This window comes from Triturus cristatus, chromosome 11 (assembly GCF_964204655.1).
Source record: "Triturus cristatus chromosome 11, aTriCri1.1, whole genome shotgun sequence".
Classification (NCBI taxonomy): Eukaryota; Metazoa; Chordata; class Amphibia; order Caudata; family Salamandridae; genus Triturus; species Triturus cristatus.
In genome coordinates, this window is record NC_140594.1 from 853,591,341 (window position 1) to 853,614,430 (window position 23,090).

The 23,090-nt window shown below is 44.6% G+C and overlaps 1 protein-coding gene across 1 annotated transcript in view; it reads left to right on the forward strand.

Moving 5' to 3' along the window:
• Nucleotides 1-964: 964 nt before the first annotated feature.
• LIMS2 (LIM zinc finger domain containing 2) overlaps nucleotides 965-23,090 on the forward strand; it is a 229,914-nt gene continuing 207,788 nt past the window's right edge. The window contains exon 1 of the mRNA XM_085634662.1: nucleotides 965-1,117. Coding sequence (XP_085490788.1) covers nucleotides 1,107-1,117 — 11 coding nt within the window. The 5' untranslated portion in view covers nucleotides 965-1,106. The remainder of the gene's footprint in view (nucleotides 1,118-23,090) is intronic.

The window sequence follows — 23,090 nt, forward strand, 5'->3', positions numbered from 1 at the left end:
CCAAAATCTGCATGTTATTTCCCAAAAACTTGGAATAGGTGCTATTGCATCTGATTAATTCAGTAAACTGGTAGTCTGATTTCATCGGGTGAAATAAATAATGCTTACTCATTCCTGACCCACTCATTATCTGGGCCAGAATATAAGATAAAACAAGTGCTTTTAAAAATAGATATTCTCAGTAGTCCACAATTAGATTCTACCTAATAGAAATCTTTTTTTAATATACATTTCCATAATAAGTACCCACTCCATATCTAAGCTGGTAAAACCTTTTAAAAAGAATACATAGTTTCCCCATGAGGCATTAATTGACTCCATCTATGTCTCATACTGACTTCTACAGACTTTCTGATTTAACAATTGCACACATTTACATCTTTTTCAGGTAGGAGGGGGCACCCTGGCCAGAAGCTTGTTTCTTCTTTCCCTGTTTGGTTTTCCCTTGGCTTCACATTACAATGGATGCCCTCCCTTCACTTTCTGACGGAGGCACCAAGGCCAGCATTAACTGTTCAGGAATGGTTATTTTAAACAAAAAATAGTGGAACTGCTTTTTTGAGAGATTAAATACGATTGGGAAGGGAACGTGGTTGCAATCGCGCAACTGGCCCCGAGTGGAGGTAAAGAATGCGGCTAACGGTAAGTGCACGGAACGAGTTGCCTTGCCTGTGTGCATGCACTCAAGGGGATAGGCGTGGCCTCCGTGGGAGCACGTGGAAGGAGAGGCGTGTCTAGCACGAGAACAGACTCGAGGAAGCACGAGAGGGGCGTGGCTACTTCGAAAGGAAGGCGTGACGCCCTGCAGTAGTATTGCTGGGCGGGGGATGCACACAGCATGACTCGTGAGATGACTGTTTCTGGGGAAGGAATGAGGTTAAGGAAGTCCCGGCCACACCTTAGAGGGGCACGCTTGCTCCCCAGGAGGCGTGCTACAACAGCCTTGAGGCGCGGCTAGGTCTTTATGGGGCGGGGCGCCCCTCCTGCAGCTGTTTTCCTTTTTAGGTACGGAATTTTGGTATCTGACAGGAGCTGCATCGACCCCGAGAAGGAGCAGAGAGGCGGCTGGCAAGTGGGATCCCGAGCGGAGGACCGGAGCAGCCAACATGACCGGAAGGTGGGAATCCTCAACCCCCAGCCCTATTACACTTACTATCTACCCCCTACATCACTGGCAAAGACATTACCCACAAAATGACCACCTCCTCGTGCACCATAAGCATCGTCTGAGGATTTTAATTGGAAACAGTACTTGCCCGCCACGCCTCGCAAATCCGCACCCGGCATCGCTAGTACACAGACCAGCTGTTTTCAGAAGTAGCCCCCTCCCCGCCGCCGGACACAACCCCGCTCACCAGATCCCGTAGAAAGACGGACCATGCAAACACCATCAGACTCTGTATATTGCCTTAAAAGACAATCATACGGCCAGATCTTTTCAACTAACACCTAAACAACTTCTGATCTTAGAGCCCTTGCAAGAAAAAGTCCCATACCAACCTACATGACTATGAGAAACAATATCTTGAATAGCCCTGGCAGAAACATTACAGTGATCAGCCTCTGCCATGACTCCCACCCTCCCAACACTAAGGCCCAGGCTTACTAAAGGCAGAAACCTCAGCTGCCAGACCGCAACTTCTCTTTGGGAAATATTCCCCCGAATATGTTTTTTTTCTCCCAAAAACAGATACTAACAAACTTTTGCAAAGATATACTTACGGCCATCTGTGCCAGTAATAGCTCACAGAGGGAGCCACCAATCCCACCTTTGCCGGAAACACATCCCAACCAACATCACCATAGGCACCTCCTGGATACAGTCCGAATGATATCTAAATGGCCGCGTGATAGATGAGTGATGGAGTGGAGCCTGGAGTATGAGAGCTCCAGTGAGTTTTGACGTTGTAGCCAAACACCCATTGACACTCTAGGACTTGCAGTAATGTATTATCACTTGTATGTAGCAATTACTAGCCCTGTGTGTGGCACTGAAGCTCTTGCCTACATGGGTACTATCGTACACAGTGTAGAGAGGGTAGGGTTGGAGGGGTGTTATCTTAGTTTTGATTCTGTTTGTCGTGTTTTATGTAGCACACGATGACCACCAACATGTGGCTACCATGTTGTGGGATGCAGCACTTGCTAGTGTGATGGGTGAAGAAGTGTGAGAGATAAGCATGCAGTTTATAGTAAGCTGCTGCCAGCTTTGATCAGTGCTGCAGATCACATTCGGGTATTTCCCATAGTCCTGTTCACCAAGCTGGTTACTGCATATAGTTATTGTTGTGAGATGTCAAGGAGCAGTCACAATTTATAGTTAGTTAGGACCTGTAGCTGTGGATTAAATTAGAGTCCTCCGGTGGCATATCTCATTAGTTGTTGATTGGTTATTTATTTGTATATTGCTGTGGACCCGTACATTACTGGGTGCCAAACATGACCTGTAGCAGTGTTGTCTCGCGAAAGAGTGAGAGGACCGAGCAGTACAAGTGAATTACTATGAAGCCTGTTTGAGCTGCAGTCGGCTGCGTGCCTGCTGGGTGAGAGCCAGGAGGGTTGTTTATGAATTTATATTCCTGTATAATACCCAAGCTAGACACAGATCAGCTCTTCATAACGTATCTGGACATAGAACGTTGTGTGGTTGGTAAGGCTGTTCTATTTGTATGAACTGTAGTTCTACTTAAAGGAGTGATTACTGTTCCAGGTTCTATCTAAGGGTCATTGTATAGTGTAGTTTTCTTGCAAGCAGCTGTTTCACCTCCCTCCAAAATGTAAAAAAACCCTCTGAATCTTGGCTGATAGTGAGCCTGGCGTCATGAACATTGCTTATCTATCTAGTTGTGAATAGCCGGTGGAGAGCTTCCAAGTACTGATGTCATATGTTCTCTGGGGTGGCGGTAGAGACAGTCTTGTAACACCATTTTGAATTTAGTGCATTTACGTATGGTGTAACTGGGGAGCCGAAGATGGGCTGTTTATATAGTGAGCTTGGAGATCACAAGTGTGAGGATAGATTGTAGTGTAAAGACTTTGGGCCGGATGTACGACTGTTTTTTGTGGTTGCAAATGGGAAATCGGCCCGTTTGTGACTGCAAAATCGGCCTATGCAATGTTCAAACCCTGTATTGCGAGTCGGTAACATTACCGACTCGCAAAATAGGGTTTGCGACTCGCTATTATGAAGGGGTGCACAAGGACATCCCTTCCTAATAGCGAGTCGCACTTCTATGTACGATTGTTTTGTGACCTCAATTGCAGTTGCAAAACACTTGCAGTTTACCACTAGCCACTCGCAAACAGAAAGGGGTCCCCAGGGGACCACTTCCTCTTTGTGACAGGCAGCAAAAATATTTTCGCGGACCACTACTTACTCTTAAAAAATGAAACTGAAACGTTTAATGTTTCTTTTATTGAATGCATCCCGTTTTCCTTTAGGGAAAACGGGCTTCATTTAAAAAAAAAAACTGCTTCATTTAATGGTGGTCTGCTGACCCCAGCGAGTGCTGGCCAATCCCAATGAGGTCGCAAAATGCGACCTGCCTCATGAATATTAATGAGGCAGGTCGTTTGCGAACCCATTGGGAATCGCAAACAGTGTCTGGGACACTGTTGTACATTCCATTTTGCGAGTCGCAAAGCGATGCAATTTGCGACTCGAAAATGGAATGGTCGTACATCTGGCTGTTTGTGAGTGCTGAAGTCCCATATGGGGACCATCACATGGTCTCCGTTGAATGGTTATGTATTAAATTGCACCCTCACAGACAGCTTCCTCTCTGGAAGAATGGATTACAGGACTGGGTTGTTGCTCCCTCCTTTTGATCTTGGGGTTCCCCGTTTTGCTTGAATGCCCCATTAAAGTTAAATTCCCGACAGGTCAAGGTCAAAGGGTGCTTGTTCAGGAAATTCCAGGAGATCAGGGGAAGACGGATCTCTGAGGTGTACAAGAATATAGGAAACTCAAGGTGAGGGGATTCTCAGAAAGGAAGGGCTAGGTCAGGGTCCCATGCATGACATGCAAAGCAGTTAATTGTGAAAAGACGAACTCTTCCCAGCACCGACAGGTTTCAGATGCATTGACCTATTTGTAAATGTACCATGAGGGCCAGCAAGGATGGAACAGTTGATAAATATCCAAATGCCTTTTAGGAGAAAAAGAAACCTCTCGCATTCCAATCCACTTCTGTATGGCATACACCATTAAGGCAAGAGAGACTCTAGGATGTACAGCCGATGTGTGTAAGCAGGCATCAATGCACGCTCGCTGCTTCTACTAATCTTATACATTGGAGTTTGTGTTAAGATAGCGGATTACACAACAATGCATTTTCTCCTGTCAACAGAAGGAAAGCAGTGGCATGAGACAAGGATAGTTTTCGTTTTAACAGAAACATCATTACGAACTACCCCCCCCCCCCCCATGAAAAGCAGATTGTGGCCAATGTATGGCACATTCTCCTGAGTCACTCCTGCAAGACAGAACTCTCTGACTGTCTGCAGTCAGAAACGAATCTCAAATACTACCTCATTCAAATAATCTGAGAAATTATACACTGTCAGAAACATGCTCATAGCAAGCCTCAGTTTTAGGTCATAGCCAAAGAGCGAGCGCAGGTGTCTGGTTTGCGAAAGACATCTTGGGGACATTCAGAAAGGTGACCTAGAAATGCATTCCGTCTTTTGCTGACCATTGGCTCTGGTTTGTTGCTCACATTTTCTGGCTTTCTATTTGCTGACTATATTTGTTATAGGCTGTCCAGCTTGAGTTTGTCCCTCCCGTTGCCCAAACCTTGTTTATTGTTTCATTCCACAAACTCGCTTTCTGTAAACAGGCCTTTAAATCTTGTTCTTATCTTGTCACCTTTACTGTGCATTCAAAGACAGAGGTCAAATGTCAAGCTGTTTTCTGAGGGAGCTTGGTGTTTACATTTTATTTCTCGGATTTCAAAGTGAGAGAATTTATTTAACAATCCTGCTGAGTACACATGTAAGAGGAGACGGTGTAGGATGTTTTTCTTTCAAGCACAGAAAAAAAGAATTGTGCTGATATTTCAGAATAGATCAAAGTTAGTACAAATGATGCACAGTTTTGTATCATTCTGAAGAGTGGTGGAAACAAATATTTGTATATGATCAAAACACATCAATACAGTAGGTGATTACATTTGCACACATTATCGTTTGTGTGCAGTGAAATCATATTTCAGTGCAAATGTAATGGTCATTTCAATTCAAAATGTGTTGTCTGTAATGATAGTGTGCTAACGCACCATGCAAACTCCACACTACGCAACTGAACTCCACTCTCTGCCCTTCAACTCTATACCACATCACTCCATTCTATTCCAGTCAATGCCCGACACTCTACGACATGGCTTGCCACTCTAATCTTCGCCACTCACTCCACGCCACTCCACTCTATGCCCCTCCACTTCACACCACTTACCCCACGCTACCCCTCTCCAATCTACCCCACCTCACTCCAATGTACCCCACTCTTCTTCGTTACAATCCACTCCACTCCAATCACCTCACTCCACTCTACCCCACTCCACCCCATTCCACTCCAGTCTACCCCACTCCACTCCTCCAGCCGCGGCCGGCATGACTCATGTTTTCCTGGAACAGGAAGCAGGCAGCCTCCCTCCCCTAAGCAAATCAAAACGCTGCATTGGCAGCGTTGTGATTGGCTGGGGCGCCGACCACACGGACGTCTATGGGGAGGCAATTTTCTCCATGTAGGCTGCATGCAGAAAATGCAGAATGCGTATGATTGGTTTGGTCGGCCCAAGGGCCGACCAAAAAGTCAGTGCTCTCAGAGTGGGCAAGCCACTCCTCCCCTGAACTCCAGTAGACCCGCCCACCCCAAACCAAACCCTTCTGCTTTCTCACAGTGCAAGAAGCAGAAACATAAAATGGTAGTTTTATCGTTTGTTTCTGCTTCTCACACTGCGAGAAAGCAGTGGGGCGATGCTCCTCCACCCTAATGGAGGAGCCGCTCCTGCACTCCCCCCCCCCTCCCCCCCCCCCCCAATTAACTCCACCCACTCCAATCTAACCTATTTCACTCTGCGCCAATCTATGCCACTCCAATATACCCCACTCCAGTCTACCATACCCCCGTTTACCCCACTCGACTTCATTCAACCCCACTCGACAAACACTCCTCAAATCTGCCCCACTCCTCAAATATACCACACTCCACTCCAATCTAACCCACTCCACCCCAGTCTACCCTACTCTAATCTACCCCACTCCGACCTACCCCTATCTACATCATCCCAATCTACCCCATTCCAGTCTACCCAAAACCCCTCTACCCACTCCAGTCCAGTCCATCCCACCCTACTCCACTCCGGTCCATCCTATTTTACTCAAATCCATTCTACCCCACCCAACTCCAAACATCCCACTCCATTATACCCCACTCCATTATACCCCACTCCAATCTACCCTACTCTAATTCATCCAATCTACTCCACCCCCCACTCTATGCCAATCTACCCCATTTCCCTCTGCCCCACGCCACTAACTTTTAGCCATGATGAACCTCAGCCACAGTGGTGTACAACATGGCTAAAACACCTTGCCAAAATCAATAGTTCTTGCATAGGCGAGACCAATTGGCTTTGCCAATGCTAGTGAAATGAACCATCAGAAACTAAGCTGAATAAACCATGCAAGATTCCAGGCCCTGACTAATCTCTTCAATAACTCCCCAACCAATTGGCTGGAAAAAGCTGCTAACCAAGTTCTTTCTGAAAGAACCCCTCCCCATCCCAGCCAAGCAGCCCATTATCAACTCTGTCTAAAAAACTTGACTGTCCTGTGACAAAAATATCCTCCTGATCATTCCTCCAGATTCACTCCGTAACAATCTCCTGCAAGGAACTATTCCTAACGAAGCCATGACAGAACTATCAGAAGACTCCTGTCTATCACAAAGGCCAGAAGGAGCTGCTTGATGATTCACTGAAAGAAACATTACTGTGGCCCATCGGAAATTACTCTGAAACGTCTGTTAGCAATAACTGAAAGAAATGAGACCCGCCAGAAACGACTTCCGGGGTGCAACATTCAGATTTTCTCACCTTGGATAGCGTTCCAAGTTGTGTAGATCGGAATTTTGCAATATTTGCCAATACGGTTCTCAGCAGGCTTTACCTGGTCAAACCTGTGCGCAAACTTTGTGGGGTTCCTTATCTGCGCAAGTGAAATGGCACATGTATAAGTAAGCACCTGAGCAAACCCCATTTCAGCATCTCTGACTTGCACGCACCACTGAGCATAGGCGTACCCGCCGACGCTGACTACAGGGACCACAATTCTTCGGGGTAACACGCTAGTGGGTGGAGCAGTGTGCGACCAACTTGGTGATAATTTTTAGTGGCTCTCTGAGCCCCGGAGTCGACGGGCTCATGGTTACGCACCTGCGTTCGCTACGAGAGGTACAGACCTGATATGATTTTAGCTGCCTACACAAGCAACCCTATACTCTTCCTACTCCCTGCTGACGAGCGGCAACTACCGCGAAACACGTGTCCAGGGATGGCTAACGCTACTCTGACTTGCACGCACCACTGAGCATAGGCGTACCCGCCGACGCTGACTACAGGGACCACAATTCTTCGGGGTAACACGCTAGTGGGTGGAGCAGTGTGCGACCAACTTGGTGATAATTTTTAGTGGCTCTCTGAGCCCCGGAGTCGACGGGCTCATGGTTACGCACCTGCGTTCGCTACGAGAGGTACAGACCTGATATGATTTTAGCTGCCTACACAAGCAACCCTATACTCTTCCTACTCCCTGCTGACGAGCGGCAACTACCGCGAAACACGTGTCCAGGGATGGCTAACGCTACTCTGACTTGCACGCACCACTGAGCATAGGCGTACCCGCCGACGCTGACTACAGGGACCACAATTCTTCGGGGTAACACGCTAGTGGGTGGAGCAGTGTGCGACCAACTTGGTGGGAATTTTGCAATATTTGCCAATACGGTTCTCAGCAGGCTTTACCTGTTCAAACCTGTGCGTAAACTTTGTGGGGTTCCTTATCTGCGCAAGTGAAATGGCACATGTATAAGTAAGCACCTGAGCAAACCCCATTTCAGCATCAACATGTACTTCGAATGGAGAACGACCCCCAGTTAACAAGGGCACTAGTGTGCTGTTGTCAAATGATGGATCTTGTTGAACATGCATTCGTGTGTTCAGTTATGTATTTTGGACCTTTGTCCCAGTAAGCCTTGTTAATGTATGAAAAAGGACTTTACATTTAGATTTAGTTAGAGGCACTATTTATTTTAAGATGGGTATTATGTGGCTAAATCCCTTTGGGTTAAGCACTATCTAGCAGCTTGGTCAGTCGATTTATAAGAATTTAATGTTGGAAGAGTTACATTACAGAGATTTCTTGACATTTAAATTTGTGCATCGTTCCCTAACTCGGGTTCACAAACTATCTGGAGACACAAATTAAAAAAATAAACAATACTATTGTATACAGGACCCTTTTCTCCCCTTGTCCGTTTTTGGTTTTCAGAGCTGACTTCTAGTATGTATGCAAGCCAGAATATTCAGATTAACAGAGCACAACAGAAACAAAATCTGTCGCAGCTCCCCATTTTAGGACACAGAGATTAGTCCCCATGTGGAGAATAAAAAAAGAGCCATAAACTGCAGGGAGAGCATCCCCTGACCTTCAGCCTTCTAAGGGAAGGGGTGGTTTAGAGGGAAACCCTATGTGTCAAAAATGAGAAAGCAATTAGATTTTGTTGCACTCATAGCAAACCCTTTGACTGGGTCTGCTAACTTGATGCAGGTCCTAGATTCCCGGTCCTCCAGAGTGCCTTTAGGGTTTGGGAAGCTGGCTTCAAGGTTCATGAAACCACATACATTAAGGGTTTACAAAACCCAAATAAAATACCTAGAGAGACCAGGTCTTATAGATAGGCAGGGCTGAGAGCTGAATTTGGGCGATGGCCAGGCCCTGTGGCCAACAGCCATGGTCTGGAGGCTGAGGAAATATGAATTTTGTGATCAGTTATGTCCCCTATCGTAGACCCCAACGGCTCCATGTGCATGCTATAAGTACATGTATGTTCCCTCCTGCTCCAGTTCAGAAGACGCAAATATATGTGCGTCCACCGTCAACATGCCCTCTTTCAGATCCGCCATGAATGGGTCAGATATTCCATTCCTAAGTATGAAAGGCCACCGACTTTATGTGGTTCACTTTCCACATTTCACAGATTCAGGCGAGTAGGCCCGAATTCTGTCATCAAGCCTTTTCCTGCCTTCTGCCTCTGAAAGCTCCAGTCTGAGCCTGCATCCGTGACCATGAACTTTGTCCTACTCCTTGCGCGGCTAACGGTGCCTGATCCAGCCTGTCGCCTGCCAAAAACTGTATTTCACCTTCGAGATTATCTCCTCCGCTCCCCATCCGATGCATTCCTGTCTAGTAGTTTAGGTAAACATTCCTCCAGCTACCGTGCAAAGGGCCAGGCCTCGCTGTCCTCATGCAAGTAATTCATAGCCCCGTTACCATGGAATATTCCTACCCCCTCGCATCTAGTGTAGACACTTAGACGCTTGTACACGCACTAACAGTCAGTATAGTCAGTATAGAATAAGATTCTATCCTAAGAGACCTTTCCTTTTGGATAACACAGTTCTTTAAACATAGGATATTAGATATGATTTGGAATTAGGTTGACATAACCCCAGACTTCTGTCTCCACATGTAGAGCTAAATGTCAAGTCCCCTTCACCCTCTAGTTGCACGTCAATCACACGTCATACGGCTGCGTGCGCATCTCTGCCACATATTTCTGCTGACATTGCAGGATTCTTTTATGGATCCACCCACTTGTAACATCATGTTTAAATGACGTATTTTAGTTACACCCATGTTTAGTTACGTATGTACAGTTTATCTGAGTTATCAGCTGTCACGCCTCTTGCATCTGTTTCACTGTAATGCATTTTCTATAAAACCGCTTAACTGTCAATAATATATGCTCCCTTCCTTCCTGAACTTTCGTGGTGATGGAACAGAAGGCCCACAATTCGAATTGTCTTCCTTTGTAAAGGAATAAAGCATTTTTAAACCTCTAATACCACGGATTCTGCCTCTTATATTTACTGAGTTATTCTTGATAGATTTTACCGCATAAAAAATAGTACCGGTAACGAAATATTTACCACATAAATTGGCGCCCGAACAGGGACACTTTCTCATCTCACGCGCCGGCGGTGCGTTGCAGGCCCGGTCTCCTGCCACAGCTGAACGGACAAAAACGCGTACCCGCAGGATTTCCTGTATCTCCCTCCGGCCAAGCGGGGACGACTGAGGCTGCGATCAACACCCAGACGAGGCGGTGAGAAGTGCGAAGTATCCCGACCAGAGCCTAGCTGAGAGAGCAAGATCCGAGGTATACAGAGTCCCGCCAGGTTCCGAAGTTCCGAGTCCAGCCGAGTCGAGTCCAGTCCGGTCCAGTTTCAGTTCCGTTCCGAGGCCTTCCGTTCCGAGCTACCCGGTGAGTACCATTATCGGGGAGGCATTTTACGTGCACATAGTCTGTGCCGGTCAAGACGGGTTTGGGTACACAAATCCGGTCTGCACTGTTTTAACAGTGTATCTGTACTGTTTAGCAGTATATATAGTAATATAGTATGTTTCGTATATAAATAAGTATCATCTAGTGTCAGTATAATGTCAATAACTAGTTTTCTATTAGTTATCATTGTCCGTTAAAACTGTTAAGCGTTAAATGTTTTAAATACGTTCTATATATTGTGGTATGAATGACTGTTCATTATTGTGTTTTCTCGTATAAAGTGTGTCCTAGAAACAAGATCTAAAGATGCCGCTCTTTTCGAAACTAAGACAGATCAAAACTAGAAAAGGTGTACTCGAAGAAGCCGTTCCCATTCCACCTAGGGATACTCCAGGATACTTCATGTATCATAAGCATGGCCTAGATGCCGTATTATTTCTTGATTTATGGGTGGACTACACCAAAGAATTACCAGAGAGTCAGAGATGGCCCGCAGCGGGGACCTGGGATGCAGATTGCATCATGAGAGTAGAAGAAGAATTATGGAAAAAGAAAGCCAGACAGTCACAGAAAGATGCCATTGAATTATGGCGTAAAGAATCATACAGACGTACAGAAAAAGCACACAGACAGGAAGAGAAAGGTAGAGAGAATTCAAATAAAACTCGAGAAAATCTATTACTTGAGGAAGGTACTCGAGTAAACTCAGAACAAGTAGATAGACAAAGAAACGCCCTTATGAATGGTATGTATCCACTTCTGGCCGAAGGGTTACCTAAGGCTACTCAGGAAATACCAAAAGACTTGCCACCTCCATTGTTTCCGATAAAAGCACATCCCAAATCACATCCCAAAACAGCAAAGGACGTTTTTCTTTCCTCCTATTTAGATGACGCTGCTCCCGAATATGCTAATGCCATATCACCCACATCGCTTGCCGATGGTGTTCAACACCAAGAGCATTCGTCAGTATCCCCGCAATTACAAACTCCTACACAAATTCCACCAGACCCGTCCGTTTCTACAGTTTTTCCCGCATCTACAATCTCTATCTTACACCCAACGAATCCTTTCGTGCCTAGCACCTCAGACGGTGCTACAGGAGGTACGACAGACATGTTTGCCACTCCGCCGCGAAATAAACAGACTCTTAGAGATTTAGCCCTCCAACGTACGCCCAAACTAGCAACTCCCGACATGCTCAAGGAACTTCTAGTAGATTGTAGATATGATCCTGTGCCCGGTAAACGGGACGAAATGCTGCTGTCATCATTACGTATTCGACGAGCTGCAATATATTTAACGAAGCTACCAGGAATGACCACACATTTAGAAAGTATGTATCACTTTGTCCAGTCAGGGCGAAGTCCTGAAAGTATTAGCAGAGCCATGGAGTACCAGAAAGCGGAGGTACAGGGACAATTGTTACGTTTCCTCATAAACTGTGTAATCAGAAATCAAGACCGGCCTGGGGTAAATCCGGAAGAAATGCAAAAACTTGTCACTTGGGGCCGGAATATATCAGAAGGGAGACATGATAAACAGTTATGTATAGTCGCCATGTACCGAAAGATCCGCAAAGAAGTAGAACGAATACACGAAGAAAGATTAGAGGTAGACACCGCAGACCTAAACAGAGAAGAGGAGGAGCAAGAGTCAGAGCAAGTAGAAACGATAGCTTATGTAAGTAGAGGAAAACCCCATAATAATACCAGAGGTTTCAATGATCCGGTACGTCCAATACGTCCAGAATATAATAGACATTTTCCAAGCCCTAGGCTAAATACAAAATCCCCCGAACACTTATTCCAAGCCGTTGATAAATTACTCCGAGATCGAAGGGGGTACCACATGCTCGATTCCATGGACGAACAAGAATTAGCCAGGTCAGCAGTACAATGGGCTGACAGTCCCGGCGAATACAATGATGATGTACTCACACACACGTTTCTGAATCTAGACCCATATGAACAGCGTTTAGCTAGTGTATACATGATTCAACACCTCCTTATATTATATAAAAGCCAACACTCCGATCCAGGACCCTTACCTGACATATTGACAGAACTACTCACGAACATGTGGAAAGGGTCAGGTACTGATTTGATTAAAGAAATACTAGAATCCCGAAACCAATATTTAAATTTCGTATGCCCAGAACACGTTCCAGTTCCCATTATGGGAAGAAAAATGTATCACATAGATAGACAGAATCCGTTACGCGAAGTACACCCAATCAGAGGTGCCGGTGATAATTTTACACGCGTGTTTGTGTACACGCCTATAACTAAACTAGAATTATTAGAAATGAAGAAAGTAGTACCCAGCCATGACAAGGACCCAGCAGGTTTCCACCGTGAGATAAAAGACATGTTACTCATGGGAGAGTATACCTACCCCGACATTATGAAAATATTAAAAGTCCTATTACCCGCCGGTGTTTATGAAAAACTCAAAGAAAAAGAATGGGAGGTGGGAGACCAAAAGATAGATTGGACAGCGTTAGAAAACGAAGAAAAGGCCCGAGCTGCAGGAGCAGGGCTTGGGGAAAAGACTACAGCACTAGCAGGATTACTAATACAGGTATTGCCACGTTTATTAACTACGAAAAAGGAAGACTGGGGTGCAATCTCAGCCTGTAAACAAAAGCCAGATGAAGACACTAGTGATTTCTATTGCCGATTTGAAAAATGTTTTGGTATAAATAGTGGCATAAAAGCAAGTAGTGAGTCATACCCACATCTGTTTGTGACAAAATTAGTTGAAAATTCTCTGCTACAAGTTAAGAATAGAGTATTGAAATTCGAAAGTACCTGGCAAGGTAATACCCCATCACAGATGCTACAGATGTTACAATATCATCACAATAGAATTAGAGAAGAACAAGAACACGAACAAAGACGTATGAAAGATACAAAAATGAAAATGCTTGTTGCACAGTCAGTTCCAGCCGATAGTCATCAAAAGGGTGATTCCGCAGGCCCTGCGAAAGGGACATGCAACTATTGTAAACAACCAGGTCATTATATACACGATTGTCCAGTCCTGAAACATAATATTGCTACAGGTAGAACACATGAGAGACCACGTCCACCTAGACAGGATCAGAATCAACAACAAATACCTCAGCATGCACAACCTAGGTTAGCTCTGCAACAGCTAGCTCCGCAACAACTAGCTCCGCAACAGGCAGCTCCACAACAAATTGTAGCACCACCACAAGCGCAGCCTATTGCTGCAACACAAGCAACGACACAACAGATGTATCAGTATGCACAAGCAGATTATCCCGATTATCAGCGATACACATGAAATAGCCTAGAGAGGGAAGTTGGCTTACCCCTTATTGAGGTTCCAGTAGACCAAGAGGGACCTTATGTACATAGCGAATTATTAGGGGAAGACAGAAAGTTTTTACTTGATACAGGGGCAAGCAGAACAACTATAAGACGTAGTGAAGTTCCAGGGGCACCCCTCTCAGGCTCACAGAATATTTCCCTTGGATTCTCAGGAAAACCTATAATTAATGATGTAACACAACCTCTTCCACTTACGATTGGTCCATTGACACGTACTACAGATTTATTGCTTACTAAATCATGTCCAGAAAACTTGTTAGGCATAAAAACATTGAAAGCTCTAGGAGCTATAATATGTTGTTCTCCGGAAGGAGTACGACTATTTTTACGTGACTTTAAAGGTCACTACGTATCCAGAGACATGGATCACCGACTGCAGAATTTACCTACACATTTATGGGCACAAGGCCCCACTGATGTTGGTTGCATGAATATTACACCATATCGAGTTACACTGAAATCAGGAATAGTACTACCACGAATACGACAATACAAGTTACCCCCCGATGCTGTTGTGGCTTTACTGCAAATCATTGACGAGCTCATTGCACAAGGAGTGGTTGTCGAAACCGACTCCAATGTATGTAATTCTCCGATAATTCCGATTCTTAAAAGAACGGATCCAAAAGCTCCACCAGTATATCGATTAGTTATTGATCTGCGCGAATTAAATAAATGTATTGTGCCACAATACCCCGTGGTCCCAGATATCTCTTCATTACTCACAGCTATTGACTCAGAAGCAACGTTCTTCACTGTAATTGATCTCAAGAATGCTTTCTTTAGTGTCCCAATTGATCCGGAAAGTCAATATTTATTCGGATTTAGTTTAAATGGACGAAGTTTTAAATTTACACGCGCACCTCAAGGATTTACAGAAAGCCCCAGCATCTATAGCCAAGCATTGAAACGAGAACTTGACAGCATCCACATGCCAGTTAACACTGCCTTGCTTCAATATGTCGATTATCTGCTGATCACCGCCCGAAGCGAACCTGAATGTGAAAAAGCGTCACTGACGGTTTTAAAATTTTTGGCTGACAAGGGGCACAAGGTGTCCCCTTCTAAGCTGCAATTCTGTGTCCAGCGAGTTGTTTACCTTGGGCACTCGCTGTCCAAGGAGGGAAGGCAGCTTACATCCGACCGCATCCAGTTAATCGCTAACATGCCACCACCCAAGACACAAAAGGAGGTACGGGCTTTTATAGGCCTCACTTCATACTGTAGGCAGTGGATCCCTCAATATGCATTTCTAGCAAAACCACTCATCCAGTTGACAACACAGGAGGCAGCCACATCGACTGTCCTCCCTTGGACTCAAGAACATACACACGCCTTTGAAAGCTTAAAGAAAGCTTTATGCCAAGCACCTGTCCTAGCAACACCATGTTACAGTAAACAGTTTACACTCTTCGTTACAGAACGCGAAGGTACTGCCTTGTCAGTACTCACTCAGGAACAAGCAGGATCACACAAACCATGTGCTTATTTCTCTAGTACATTAGATCCAGTAGCTCAGGCTCTTCCTGCGTGCCTGAAATCGGTGGCAGCAACACCTTTAGCAATCAGACAAAGCGATGCCATAGTGTTAGGACATCAATTGACAGTACAAGTACCACACGCAGTAGAGGTTCTCTTGAACCGCACACAAACACAACACTTGACTATAGCGAGACTCACCGGTTACGAACTAACATTGTTTCAGCCACATATAGAAATCAGACGTTGTAATACGTTAAATCCTGCCACACTGTTACCAGTGGGCGGAACAGATCCATTGGCACATGATTGTGTCGAAGTTATTACTATCATGACGAAACCCAGACAAGACTTGACAGATATCCCTTTGTCAGATCCAGACTTGACATTGTATGTAGATGGGTCATGTATGAGAGCAAGTACAGGAGAGTTAGTGGCCGCTTACGCAGTCACAACAGACACTGAAGTCATTGAAACAAATCGTATTAACACTTTGTCAGCTCAAGCAGCAGAGCTCATCGCTCTGGCACAAGCCTGTATTCAAGCCAAAAATAAAAAAGTCAACATATACACAGATTCACGTTATGCCTTCGGAGTCGTCCATGACTTCGGCGTACTGTGGCGAGAGAGAGGTTATTTAACTTCTCACGGTGCCCACATCCAACACGGTCCCCTCATTCAAGCCCTATTAGATGCGATTCATCTACCTACTGAAATATCGATTATGAAATGCAAAGCCCATACAAAAGTTACCGATATCATTTCTCAGGGTAATGACCTAGCTGACAGAACAGCTAAACAGACTGCTCAGAATCAGACTCACACAATTGACGCGACAAAGACAATAGTCCCGACACTAACACATTGCATGACAGTTAAGGATCCCGCCCTTGATGTAATTGACATACAGACACATGCTACAGCAGAAGAAATAAAGAAATGGACTGAATTAGGAGGGATCCAAACAGATCAAGGATGGATGACGAAGGAAAAATCTATATGGTTTCTTCCCGACTCAATGGTCCAAGTCATCATTAACACTATACATAGTCCAGCACACCTAGGAGAGAAAGCTATGCTAGACAGCATTCAACACATTTGGTTCAACAAACATTTGCGAGCCGCAGCTAAACAAAAAGTTCGTACCTGTATGATATGTTGTCAGTTTAATCCAGGTAAAAGCATCCCCGTAGAGCAGGGTGGATTTCAAACTCCCGACAATGCTTTTGAAGTCCTCCAGATGGATTATATCCAGATGGAACGATGTCGAGGATTCAAATATGTTCTCGTAGTTGTCTGTGCTCTTTCCCGTTGGACAGAAGCATACCCGGTTTCAGATTACACTGCCCCGACTACTGCCAAACAGTTAGTTCGAGAATTCTTCCCACGGTACGGTTTACCACGTGTTGTCTACTCAGGTAACGGCCAGCCGTTCTCATCCGAACTAATGAAACACGTTTCCCTTCTATTAGGCTATCAATGGAAATTTCACTGTGTCCGACATCCCGAGGCAGCAGGTCTCGTAGAACGCCATAATCAAACTTTGAAAATTAGATTGTCCAAAATATGTATAGAAAAAGAAGTCGATTGGATAGTAGCCTTACCAGTTGCGCTCTTTTACATGAGAATGGTAGCACATTCTCGAACAGGGCTATCCCCGTATGAGGTGATCTTCGGTAGACCACCAAATATGTGGGGGACGCCTATACCTCGTAAAATCACTGACGTTGACTGTAATATGCTGACAGATTACCTGGCTTCCTTGATGTCTGCACTACAATCTTGTCGTTCACAGGTATCCGCAGCTTTTCCCGATAATACTGAGGTGAAGCCCCATGACGTGGTTCCTGGTGATCTGGTGCTGGTCAGGAACTTTGACCGGAAGACCCAACTGGATCCTAGGTGGAAGTCACCGAAGTTAGTTTTACTCACCACAAGGACAGCCGTGAAAATCGAAGGAAGAAAAGGGTGGTTGCACTCGAGTCATATCAAGAAATTTTATGGACTACCATCCAATATAGAGACTAAACCCTGTATTTCCTCAAAGACAGACTCAAAGCTCCCCTTGGTTGAGCAATCGAACTCAGAAATTTATAAACTAAAATTGAGGTCTAATAAGTCAGACAATTTGATTGTTTAAGTCCTCTCCAAGGTGAATCGGTTGAATTTGTCTCTGACATGTATCCTCTAGACCGAAATAGAGAAAGAAATCAGCGAAAGCAGCTGAAAAAGCATGCGTATTGTAAATCACTTCGTAGTCACTGTACAGTAACATTATTAATTTTGTTTTTTCTAAGTCTTCTGATCATTATTTCCAGCATACTATTGCATATGTATTACCCTATTCCTAAACATGCTTACAATATAACTGCAGAACATTCTTTTAGCGAATTTCCTCCGCATGAGTTGTCCTATAGATTTGCGCTGCGCAACAACACATTCATTAGTATGCTACATCATTCCCATCAAACCAGCAATGCCACAAATTGTTGGATATGTGGCCGACTCCCTCCCTATCAGAACTATAAGGGAGTCTTGCCCCTCTTTCCCTATCCGTTCACACACAATGGCTCCTGTGGAGCATGGTTTAGTTTGATTAATACCCTAGATTCAAATTCCGCAGTTTATCAAGACAACTGGGTATGGGGAAACCTGAACCTAGTTTTACTTAAAGTCTGCTACCCTAACAAGGAGGGACTTCCCAAAAGAACAGGAACTGATCTAGAAAATGAAGTATATGGATTAGGTAATTTTACACTTAACCTCATGATCCTGAACGTTGAATCTGAAGCTACACCAATCTTGCCCGCCATGTCAGTATTCCCAGTAAAAGGGGAATTATGTATAAGAAAGAATGGTTCCATACATATGGGCCATAGTAAATGCACCACTGTAATAAAATTCAGTGATCAAGGCAAGTCTACATTTAGAGCTTCCCATCATTCCTACTTCATATGTGGTCAGACCGCATATATATGTCTACCTTTAGATTGGGATGGTACCTGTTATATAGCATTCCTTCTGCCACCTGTTTTCCTAGCTCCTCCTGATTATCACAGAAATACCCATTTAGTACACAATAGACGGCAGAGAGATCTCCCAATTGTCGATTACACTGAAACGGCATGGGAAAAATACACAGATTTCAATAAAGGTTTCTTTCCCTATATAGGTACAGTCACTAATAGTAAACTGATACGTAGATTAACCAGAACCCTTGAAGCAGTAGTGAACGAAACTATTTCCGCCTTAGGCAATTTAACAGAAGAGCAGTCTGCTATGCGGATTGTTGTGCTTCAAAATCGTCTTGTCCTTGACGTCATCCTGGCCGATAGGGGCGGAGCTTGTAGGGTCATCGGATCAAGTTGTTGCATTTTCATACCAGAAAATTCGCCGTCAGTATATAAAGCCATAACCCGCCTTCATAAGATTGTAAGCCAGATACACCAGAGTCCAGGCACCTGGACTTGGTCCGGTTGGTTCTGGGGCGTGTTGTCAGCCTGGGGATGGAGAATACTATCCTTCCTAGGTATTGGCTTTCTCATACTATTCAGTTGCTGCTTATGTCTACAATGTGGGCCAGCGATTTGTGGTCTGTGTGCCACCTCGTGTATCCCACATCCAAGTTTTCATTCGAGATCCCGGAAGAAGAAAGAAGAACAAATGATGCTATATGAACAGATCGATGGATTGATGAAGATCGATATCTCCTGAGGGTCCGAAGGGGACAAGGAGGGAATGAGGAAATATGAATTTTGTGATCAGTTATGTCCCCTATCGTAGACCCCAACGGCTCCATGTGCATGCTATAAGTACATGTATGTTCCCTCCTGCTCCAGTTCTGAAGACGCAAATATATGTGCGTCCACCGTCAACATGCCCTCTTTCAGATCCGCCATGAATGGGTCAGATATTCCATTCCTAAGTATGAAAGGCCACCGACTTTATGTGGTTCACTTTCCACATTTCACAGATTCAGGCGAGTAGGCCCGAATTCTGTCATCAAGCCTTTTCCTGCCTTCTGCCTCTGAAAGCTCCAGTCTGAGCCTGCATCCGTGACCATGAACTTTGTCCTACTCCTTGCGCGGCTAACGGTGCCTGATCCAGCCTGTCGCCTGCCAAAAACTGTATTTCACCTTCGAGATTATCTCCTCCGCTCCCCATCCGATGCATTCCTGTCTAGTAGTTTAGGTAAACATTCCTCCAGCTACCGTGCAAAGGGCCAGGCCTCGCTGTCCTCATGCAAGTAATTCATAGCCCCGTTACCATGGAATATTCCTACCCCCTCGCATCTAGTGTAGACACTTAGACGCTTGTACACGCACTAACAGTCAGTATAGTCAGTATAGAATAAGATTCTATCCTAAGAGACCTTTCCTTTTGGATAACACAGTTCTTTAAACATAGGATATTAGATATGATTTGGAATTAGGTTGACATAACCCCAGACTTCTGTCTCCACATGTAGAGCTAAATGTCAAGTCCCCTTCACCCTCTAGTTGCACGTCAATCACACGTCATACGGCTGCGTGCGCATCTCTGCCACATATTTCTGCTGACATTGCAGGATTCTTTTATGGATCCACCCACTTGTAACATCATGTTTAAATGACGTATTTTAGTTACACCCATGTTTAGTTACGTATGTACAGTTTATCTGAGTTATCAGCTGTCACGCCTCTTGCATCTGTTTCACTGTAATGCATTTTCTATAAAACCGCTTAACTGTCAATAATATATGCTCCCTTCCTTCCTGAACTTTCGTGGTGATGGAACAGAAGGCCCACAATTCGAATTGTCTTCCTTTGTAAAGGAATAAAGCATTTTTAAACCTCTAATACCACGGATTCTGCCTCTTATATTTACTGAGTTATTCTTGATAGATTTTACCGCATAAAAAATAGTAAACGAAATATTTACCACAAGGCAGAAGGCCTTGTACATTGTGGTTTCCACGTGAAGGGTTTGAGTGGAAAGCCAAGTTATAAGTGAGGCCAACTCCTGCTGCGCACAACCATATGTCACCACTGTGCCGTATCTAACTATAAACTGATAGTAACTGTGTGATAAGTAAGCAGGACTGGTACCCTGGCACACATTGGATGTTACCCACATGATGGACAGCGCCCAGTCTCTTAATCTACTCCTCAAATGTGGTGTAGAGGGAAGGTTATGAACTTTGACACAAGCTGTCATGCCCTGCACTCTTAGTACCTCAGATCAGGACCAAATTGTTTGATCCTCTTTTGCAACAAATTCACAAATTGCTTGATTGTATTCTTCCCAAGCATGGAACCCTGATCTGCCAGATTGTGAGAATTTAGAAACAGGCTCCATACAGAAATGAACACCTTAGACACAGATTTATAAAATACAAATATTGCTAGAACAGATCACACAGGATGGATTTTTTCATATATGATTCTGATTTAGTCATATTTTCATGGCTAAATGGGGGATAGTTAATCTCCAATTCGGTCTACGCTCTTAATAAATAAGTGATATACAACTGTGTTGAAACTTCCAGCATGTCTCTTAGGTTCTTTCGAAGAGTTGCAAAGTTGCATGTTAATTTGTTACGGCAATAACATTTCTCACATTATTTTTGTCACGAGTACCCTGAGGGACCACTAACTCAATTTGTCCATTTTAGGAGTTTTATGGCCACTCCTTGTGGGGTAGGGGCCTCTTCCACTGCTGGTTCAAGCATGCTTCACGGTAGGCGTTCACAGTCCTCATTAGCATCTCTAAATATGTACGCGTTTCTGAAGACTGTAAACACACATCCATAAACAGCAGTAGTGCCTTTAATAAAAAGGGTTATTCAAAAGTATTTCGTCATGGCAAAAGTTCAGAGTTTTGGTGATTAGGCAGGTCCACTCACAGGTAAAATTTGTTAAAACAAACAGCTTTATTGTTGCAAGATATCCATCTATGTGTGGTTTCAATACATTCCTGAGATTCAAAGAGTATAAGAGAAAGTTAAAAGTTTCCCAAAAACAGGATTTAGAGGCTCTGTGGCCTTTATAAAACAAGAAAGTAAAGCAACTGTTTTGAATTTGTCCCTGAAAACACAGTTACAAATTATGGTTCTGGCTCAAACACGCAAAACCCCTGAAATTCACAATTTATACTATTCAGTGGACACAAGAACTTGTTTTGCCAACCATGTTTTGTCTTGTTATTCGATCTTTTTTTATTCACAATTTTAAAAAGGCCATTTTGTTTTGTGTTTTCTGCATGGTGTACTCATGTGAGTTATGGTGTGCGTTGTGTGCGCTGCTTACCAAATCGGGCAAATTTCAGATGTTTTGTATCGTTGACCAAAATCATACTCAGCTTTTAGTGTTTTATTAGTGAATTTCTTTGTACTTTTTACAATACACTTTTTCCCAACCCACTACAGATGGCCTTCATCCACAGTGCATGACGTGAGGCCATGCACAGCGGTGATTTGCCGCAGACTCCACTCCCATTTTGCTATGGGCACCAAACCCTTGCTGCGCTCTGCCCCTATTGGGCAAGACATTGGGGTTGTACACAGGGCCAGAAGGGCTGTAGCAGGCACCGAGCAATTCCCCGGTGGGCCGCCAGGGTGGGGGCCAGTTTGAGGCCCATGGGGGCCGTTTTTGTTACAGGGCCGTTTTTGCAACATAGCTGCAATATCGGCCCCTGTAACAAAATCGGCCGAAACCAGCCCTGACAAACAGCTCGGCCCCACCCCCAAACCCCCAGGGGGCCGGGCGAGCACTTTGCCAGGGCCGGTTTTGGTTCCCAGTCCGGCCCTGGTTGTACACAGGGTTTTACCTGACCCTCTGCTGACAGCCTACCCCCACTGTACAGCCCTTTGGTGCTATTCAATGAGGACTCCTTTCCTATTTTTTATTTGACAGCTCTGGTGTGAGGCAGTTCTTATTGTGCCACCCCAGTGGTGTGAATTTGTTTTCCACTGAATGGATTTCAAGATGGCGAGAAAAACAAGAATACATTTTCTTCACCAGCCAGTCACATTTAGAAAAAAAAAAATCAAATGTGATTGACAGGATTCCTGATTTTCCGAATTGCAATTTCAAACAGCACAGATATATAAAAGTCCTAACTCTTTGAGCCTGCTCAACTACTTTTCAAAACGATTGTATCTCAAGAACTACTGAACAGATTTACCACTAATCCATGAAAGCACACTTTGGGCCTGATTCACAAAGGGCCTCCACACTTGTGGCGGAGGCCCCACAGTCGTGGGGAGTTTCTGCATTCAGTGCAGAATCTCCGCAATGAGAAGGGGAAGTCTCTACACTGGGGGCAGAATCTCCGCAATGAGAGTTCTCATTGCTGAGTTTCCCCCCCGAGTGCGGAGACTCCCCCACGCCAGCAGGGCCCTTTGTGAATCAGGTCCCTTGTGAGTCAAGTTCTACTTTGATGCCTAGTTTGAATTAAATCCATTCAGAGATTTTGGCTATAGGCATGAGCGAAATTCCCTATGGGAAAAAAACATATTTTTCACCTCCAAGCCCACCCCTTTAACACGTTTCCCCTGCCCCAAGGAAGCAGGTAGGTCTCGCGGTGGACGCCGTTCTGTGCCGTTACGCTAATTAATGTTTCCTCTACGTTCCCTTGCGGGGGCACTACCGTAACCCTAATTAGGACGGTTTTTACAGAAAAAAAGGTAGAAGATTTACCATAAT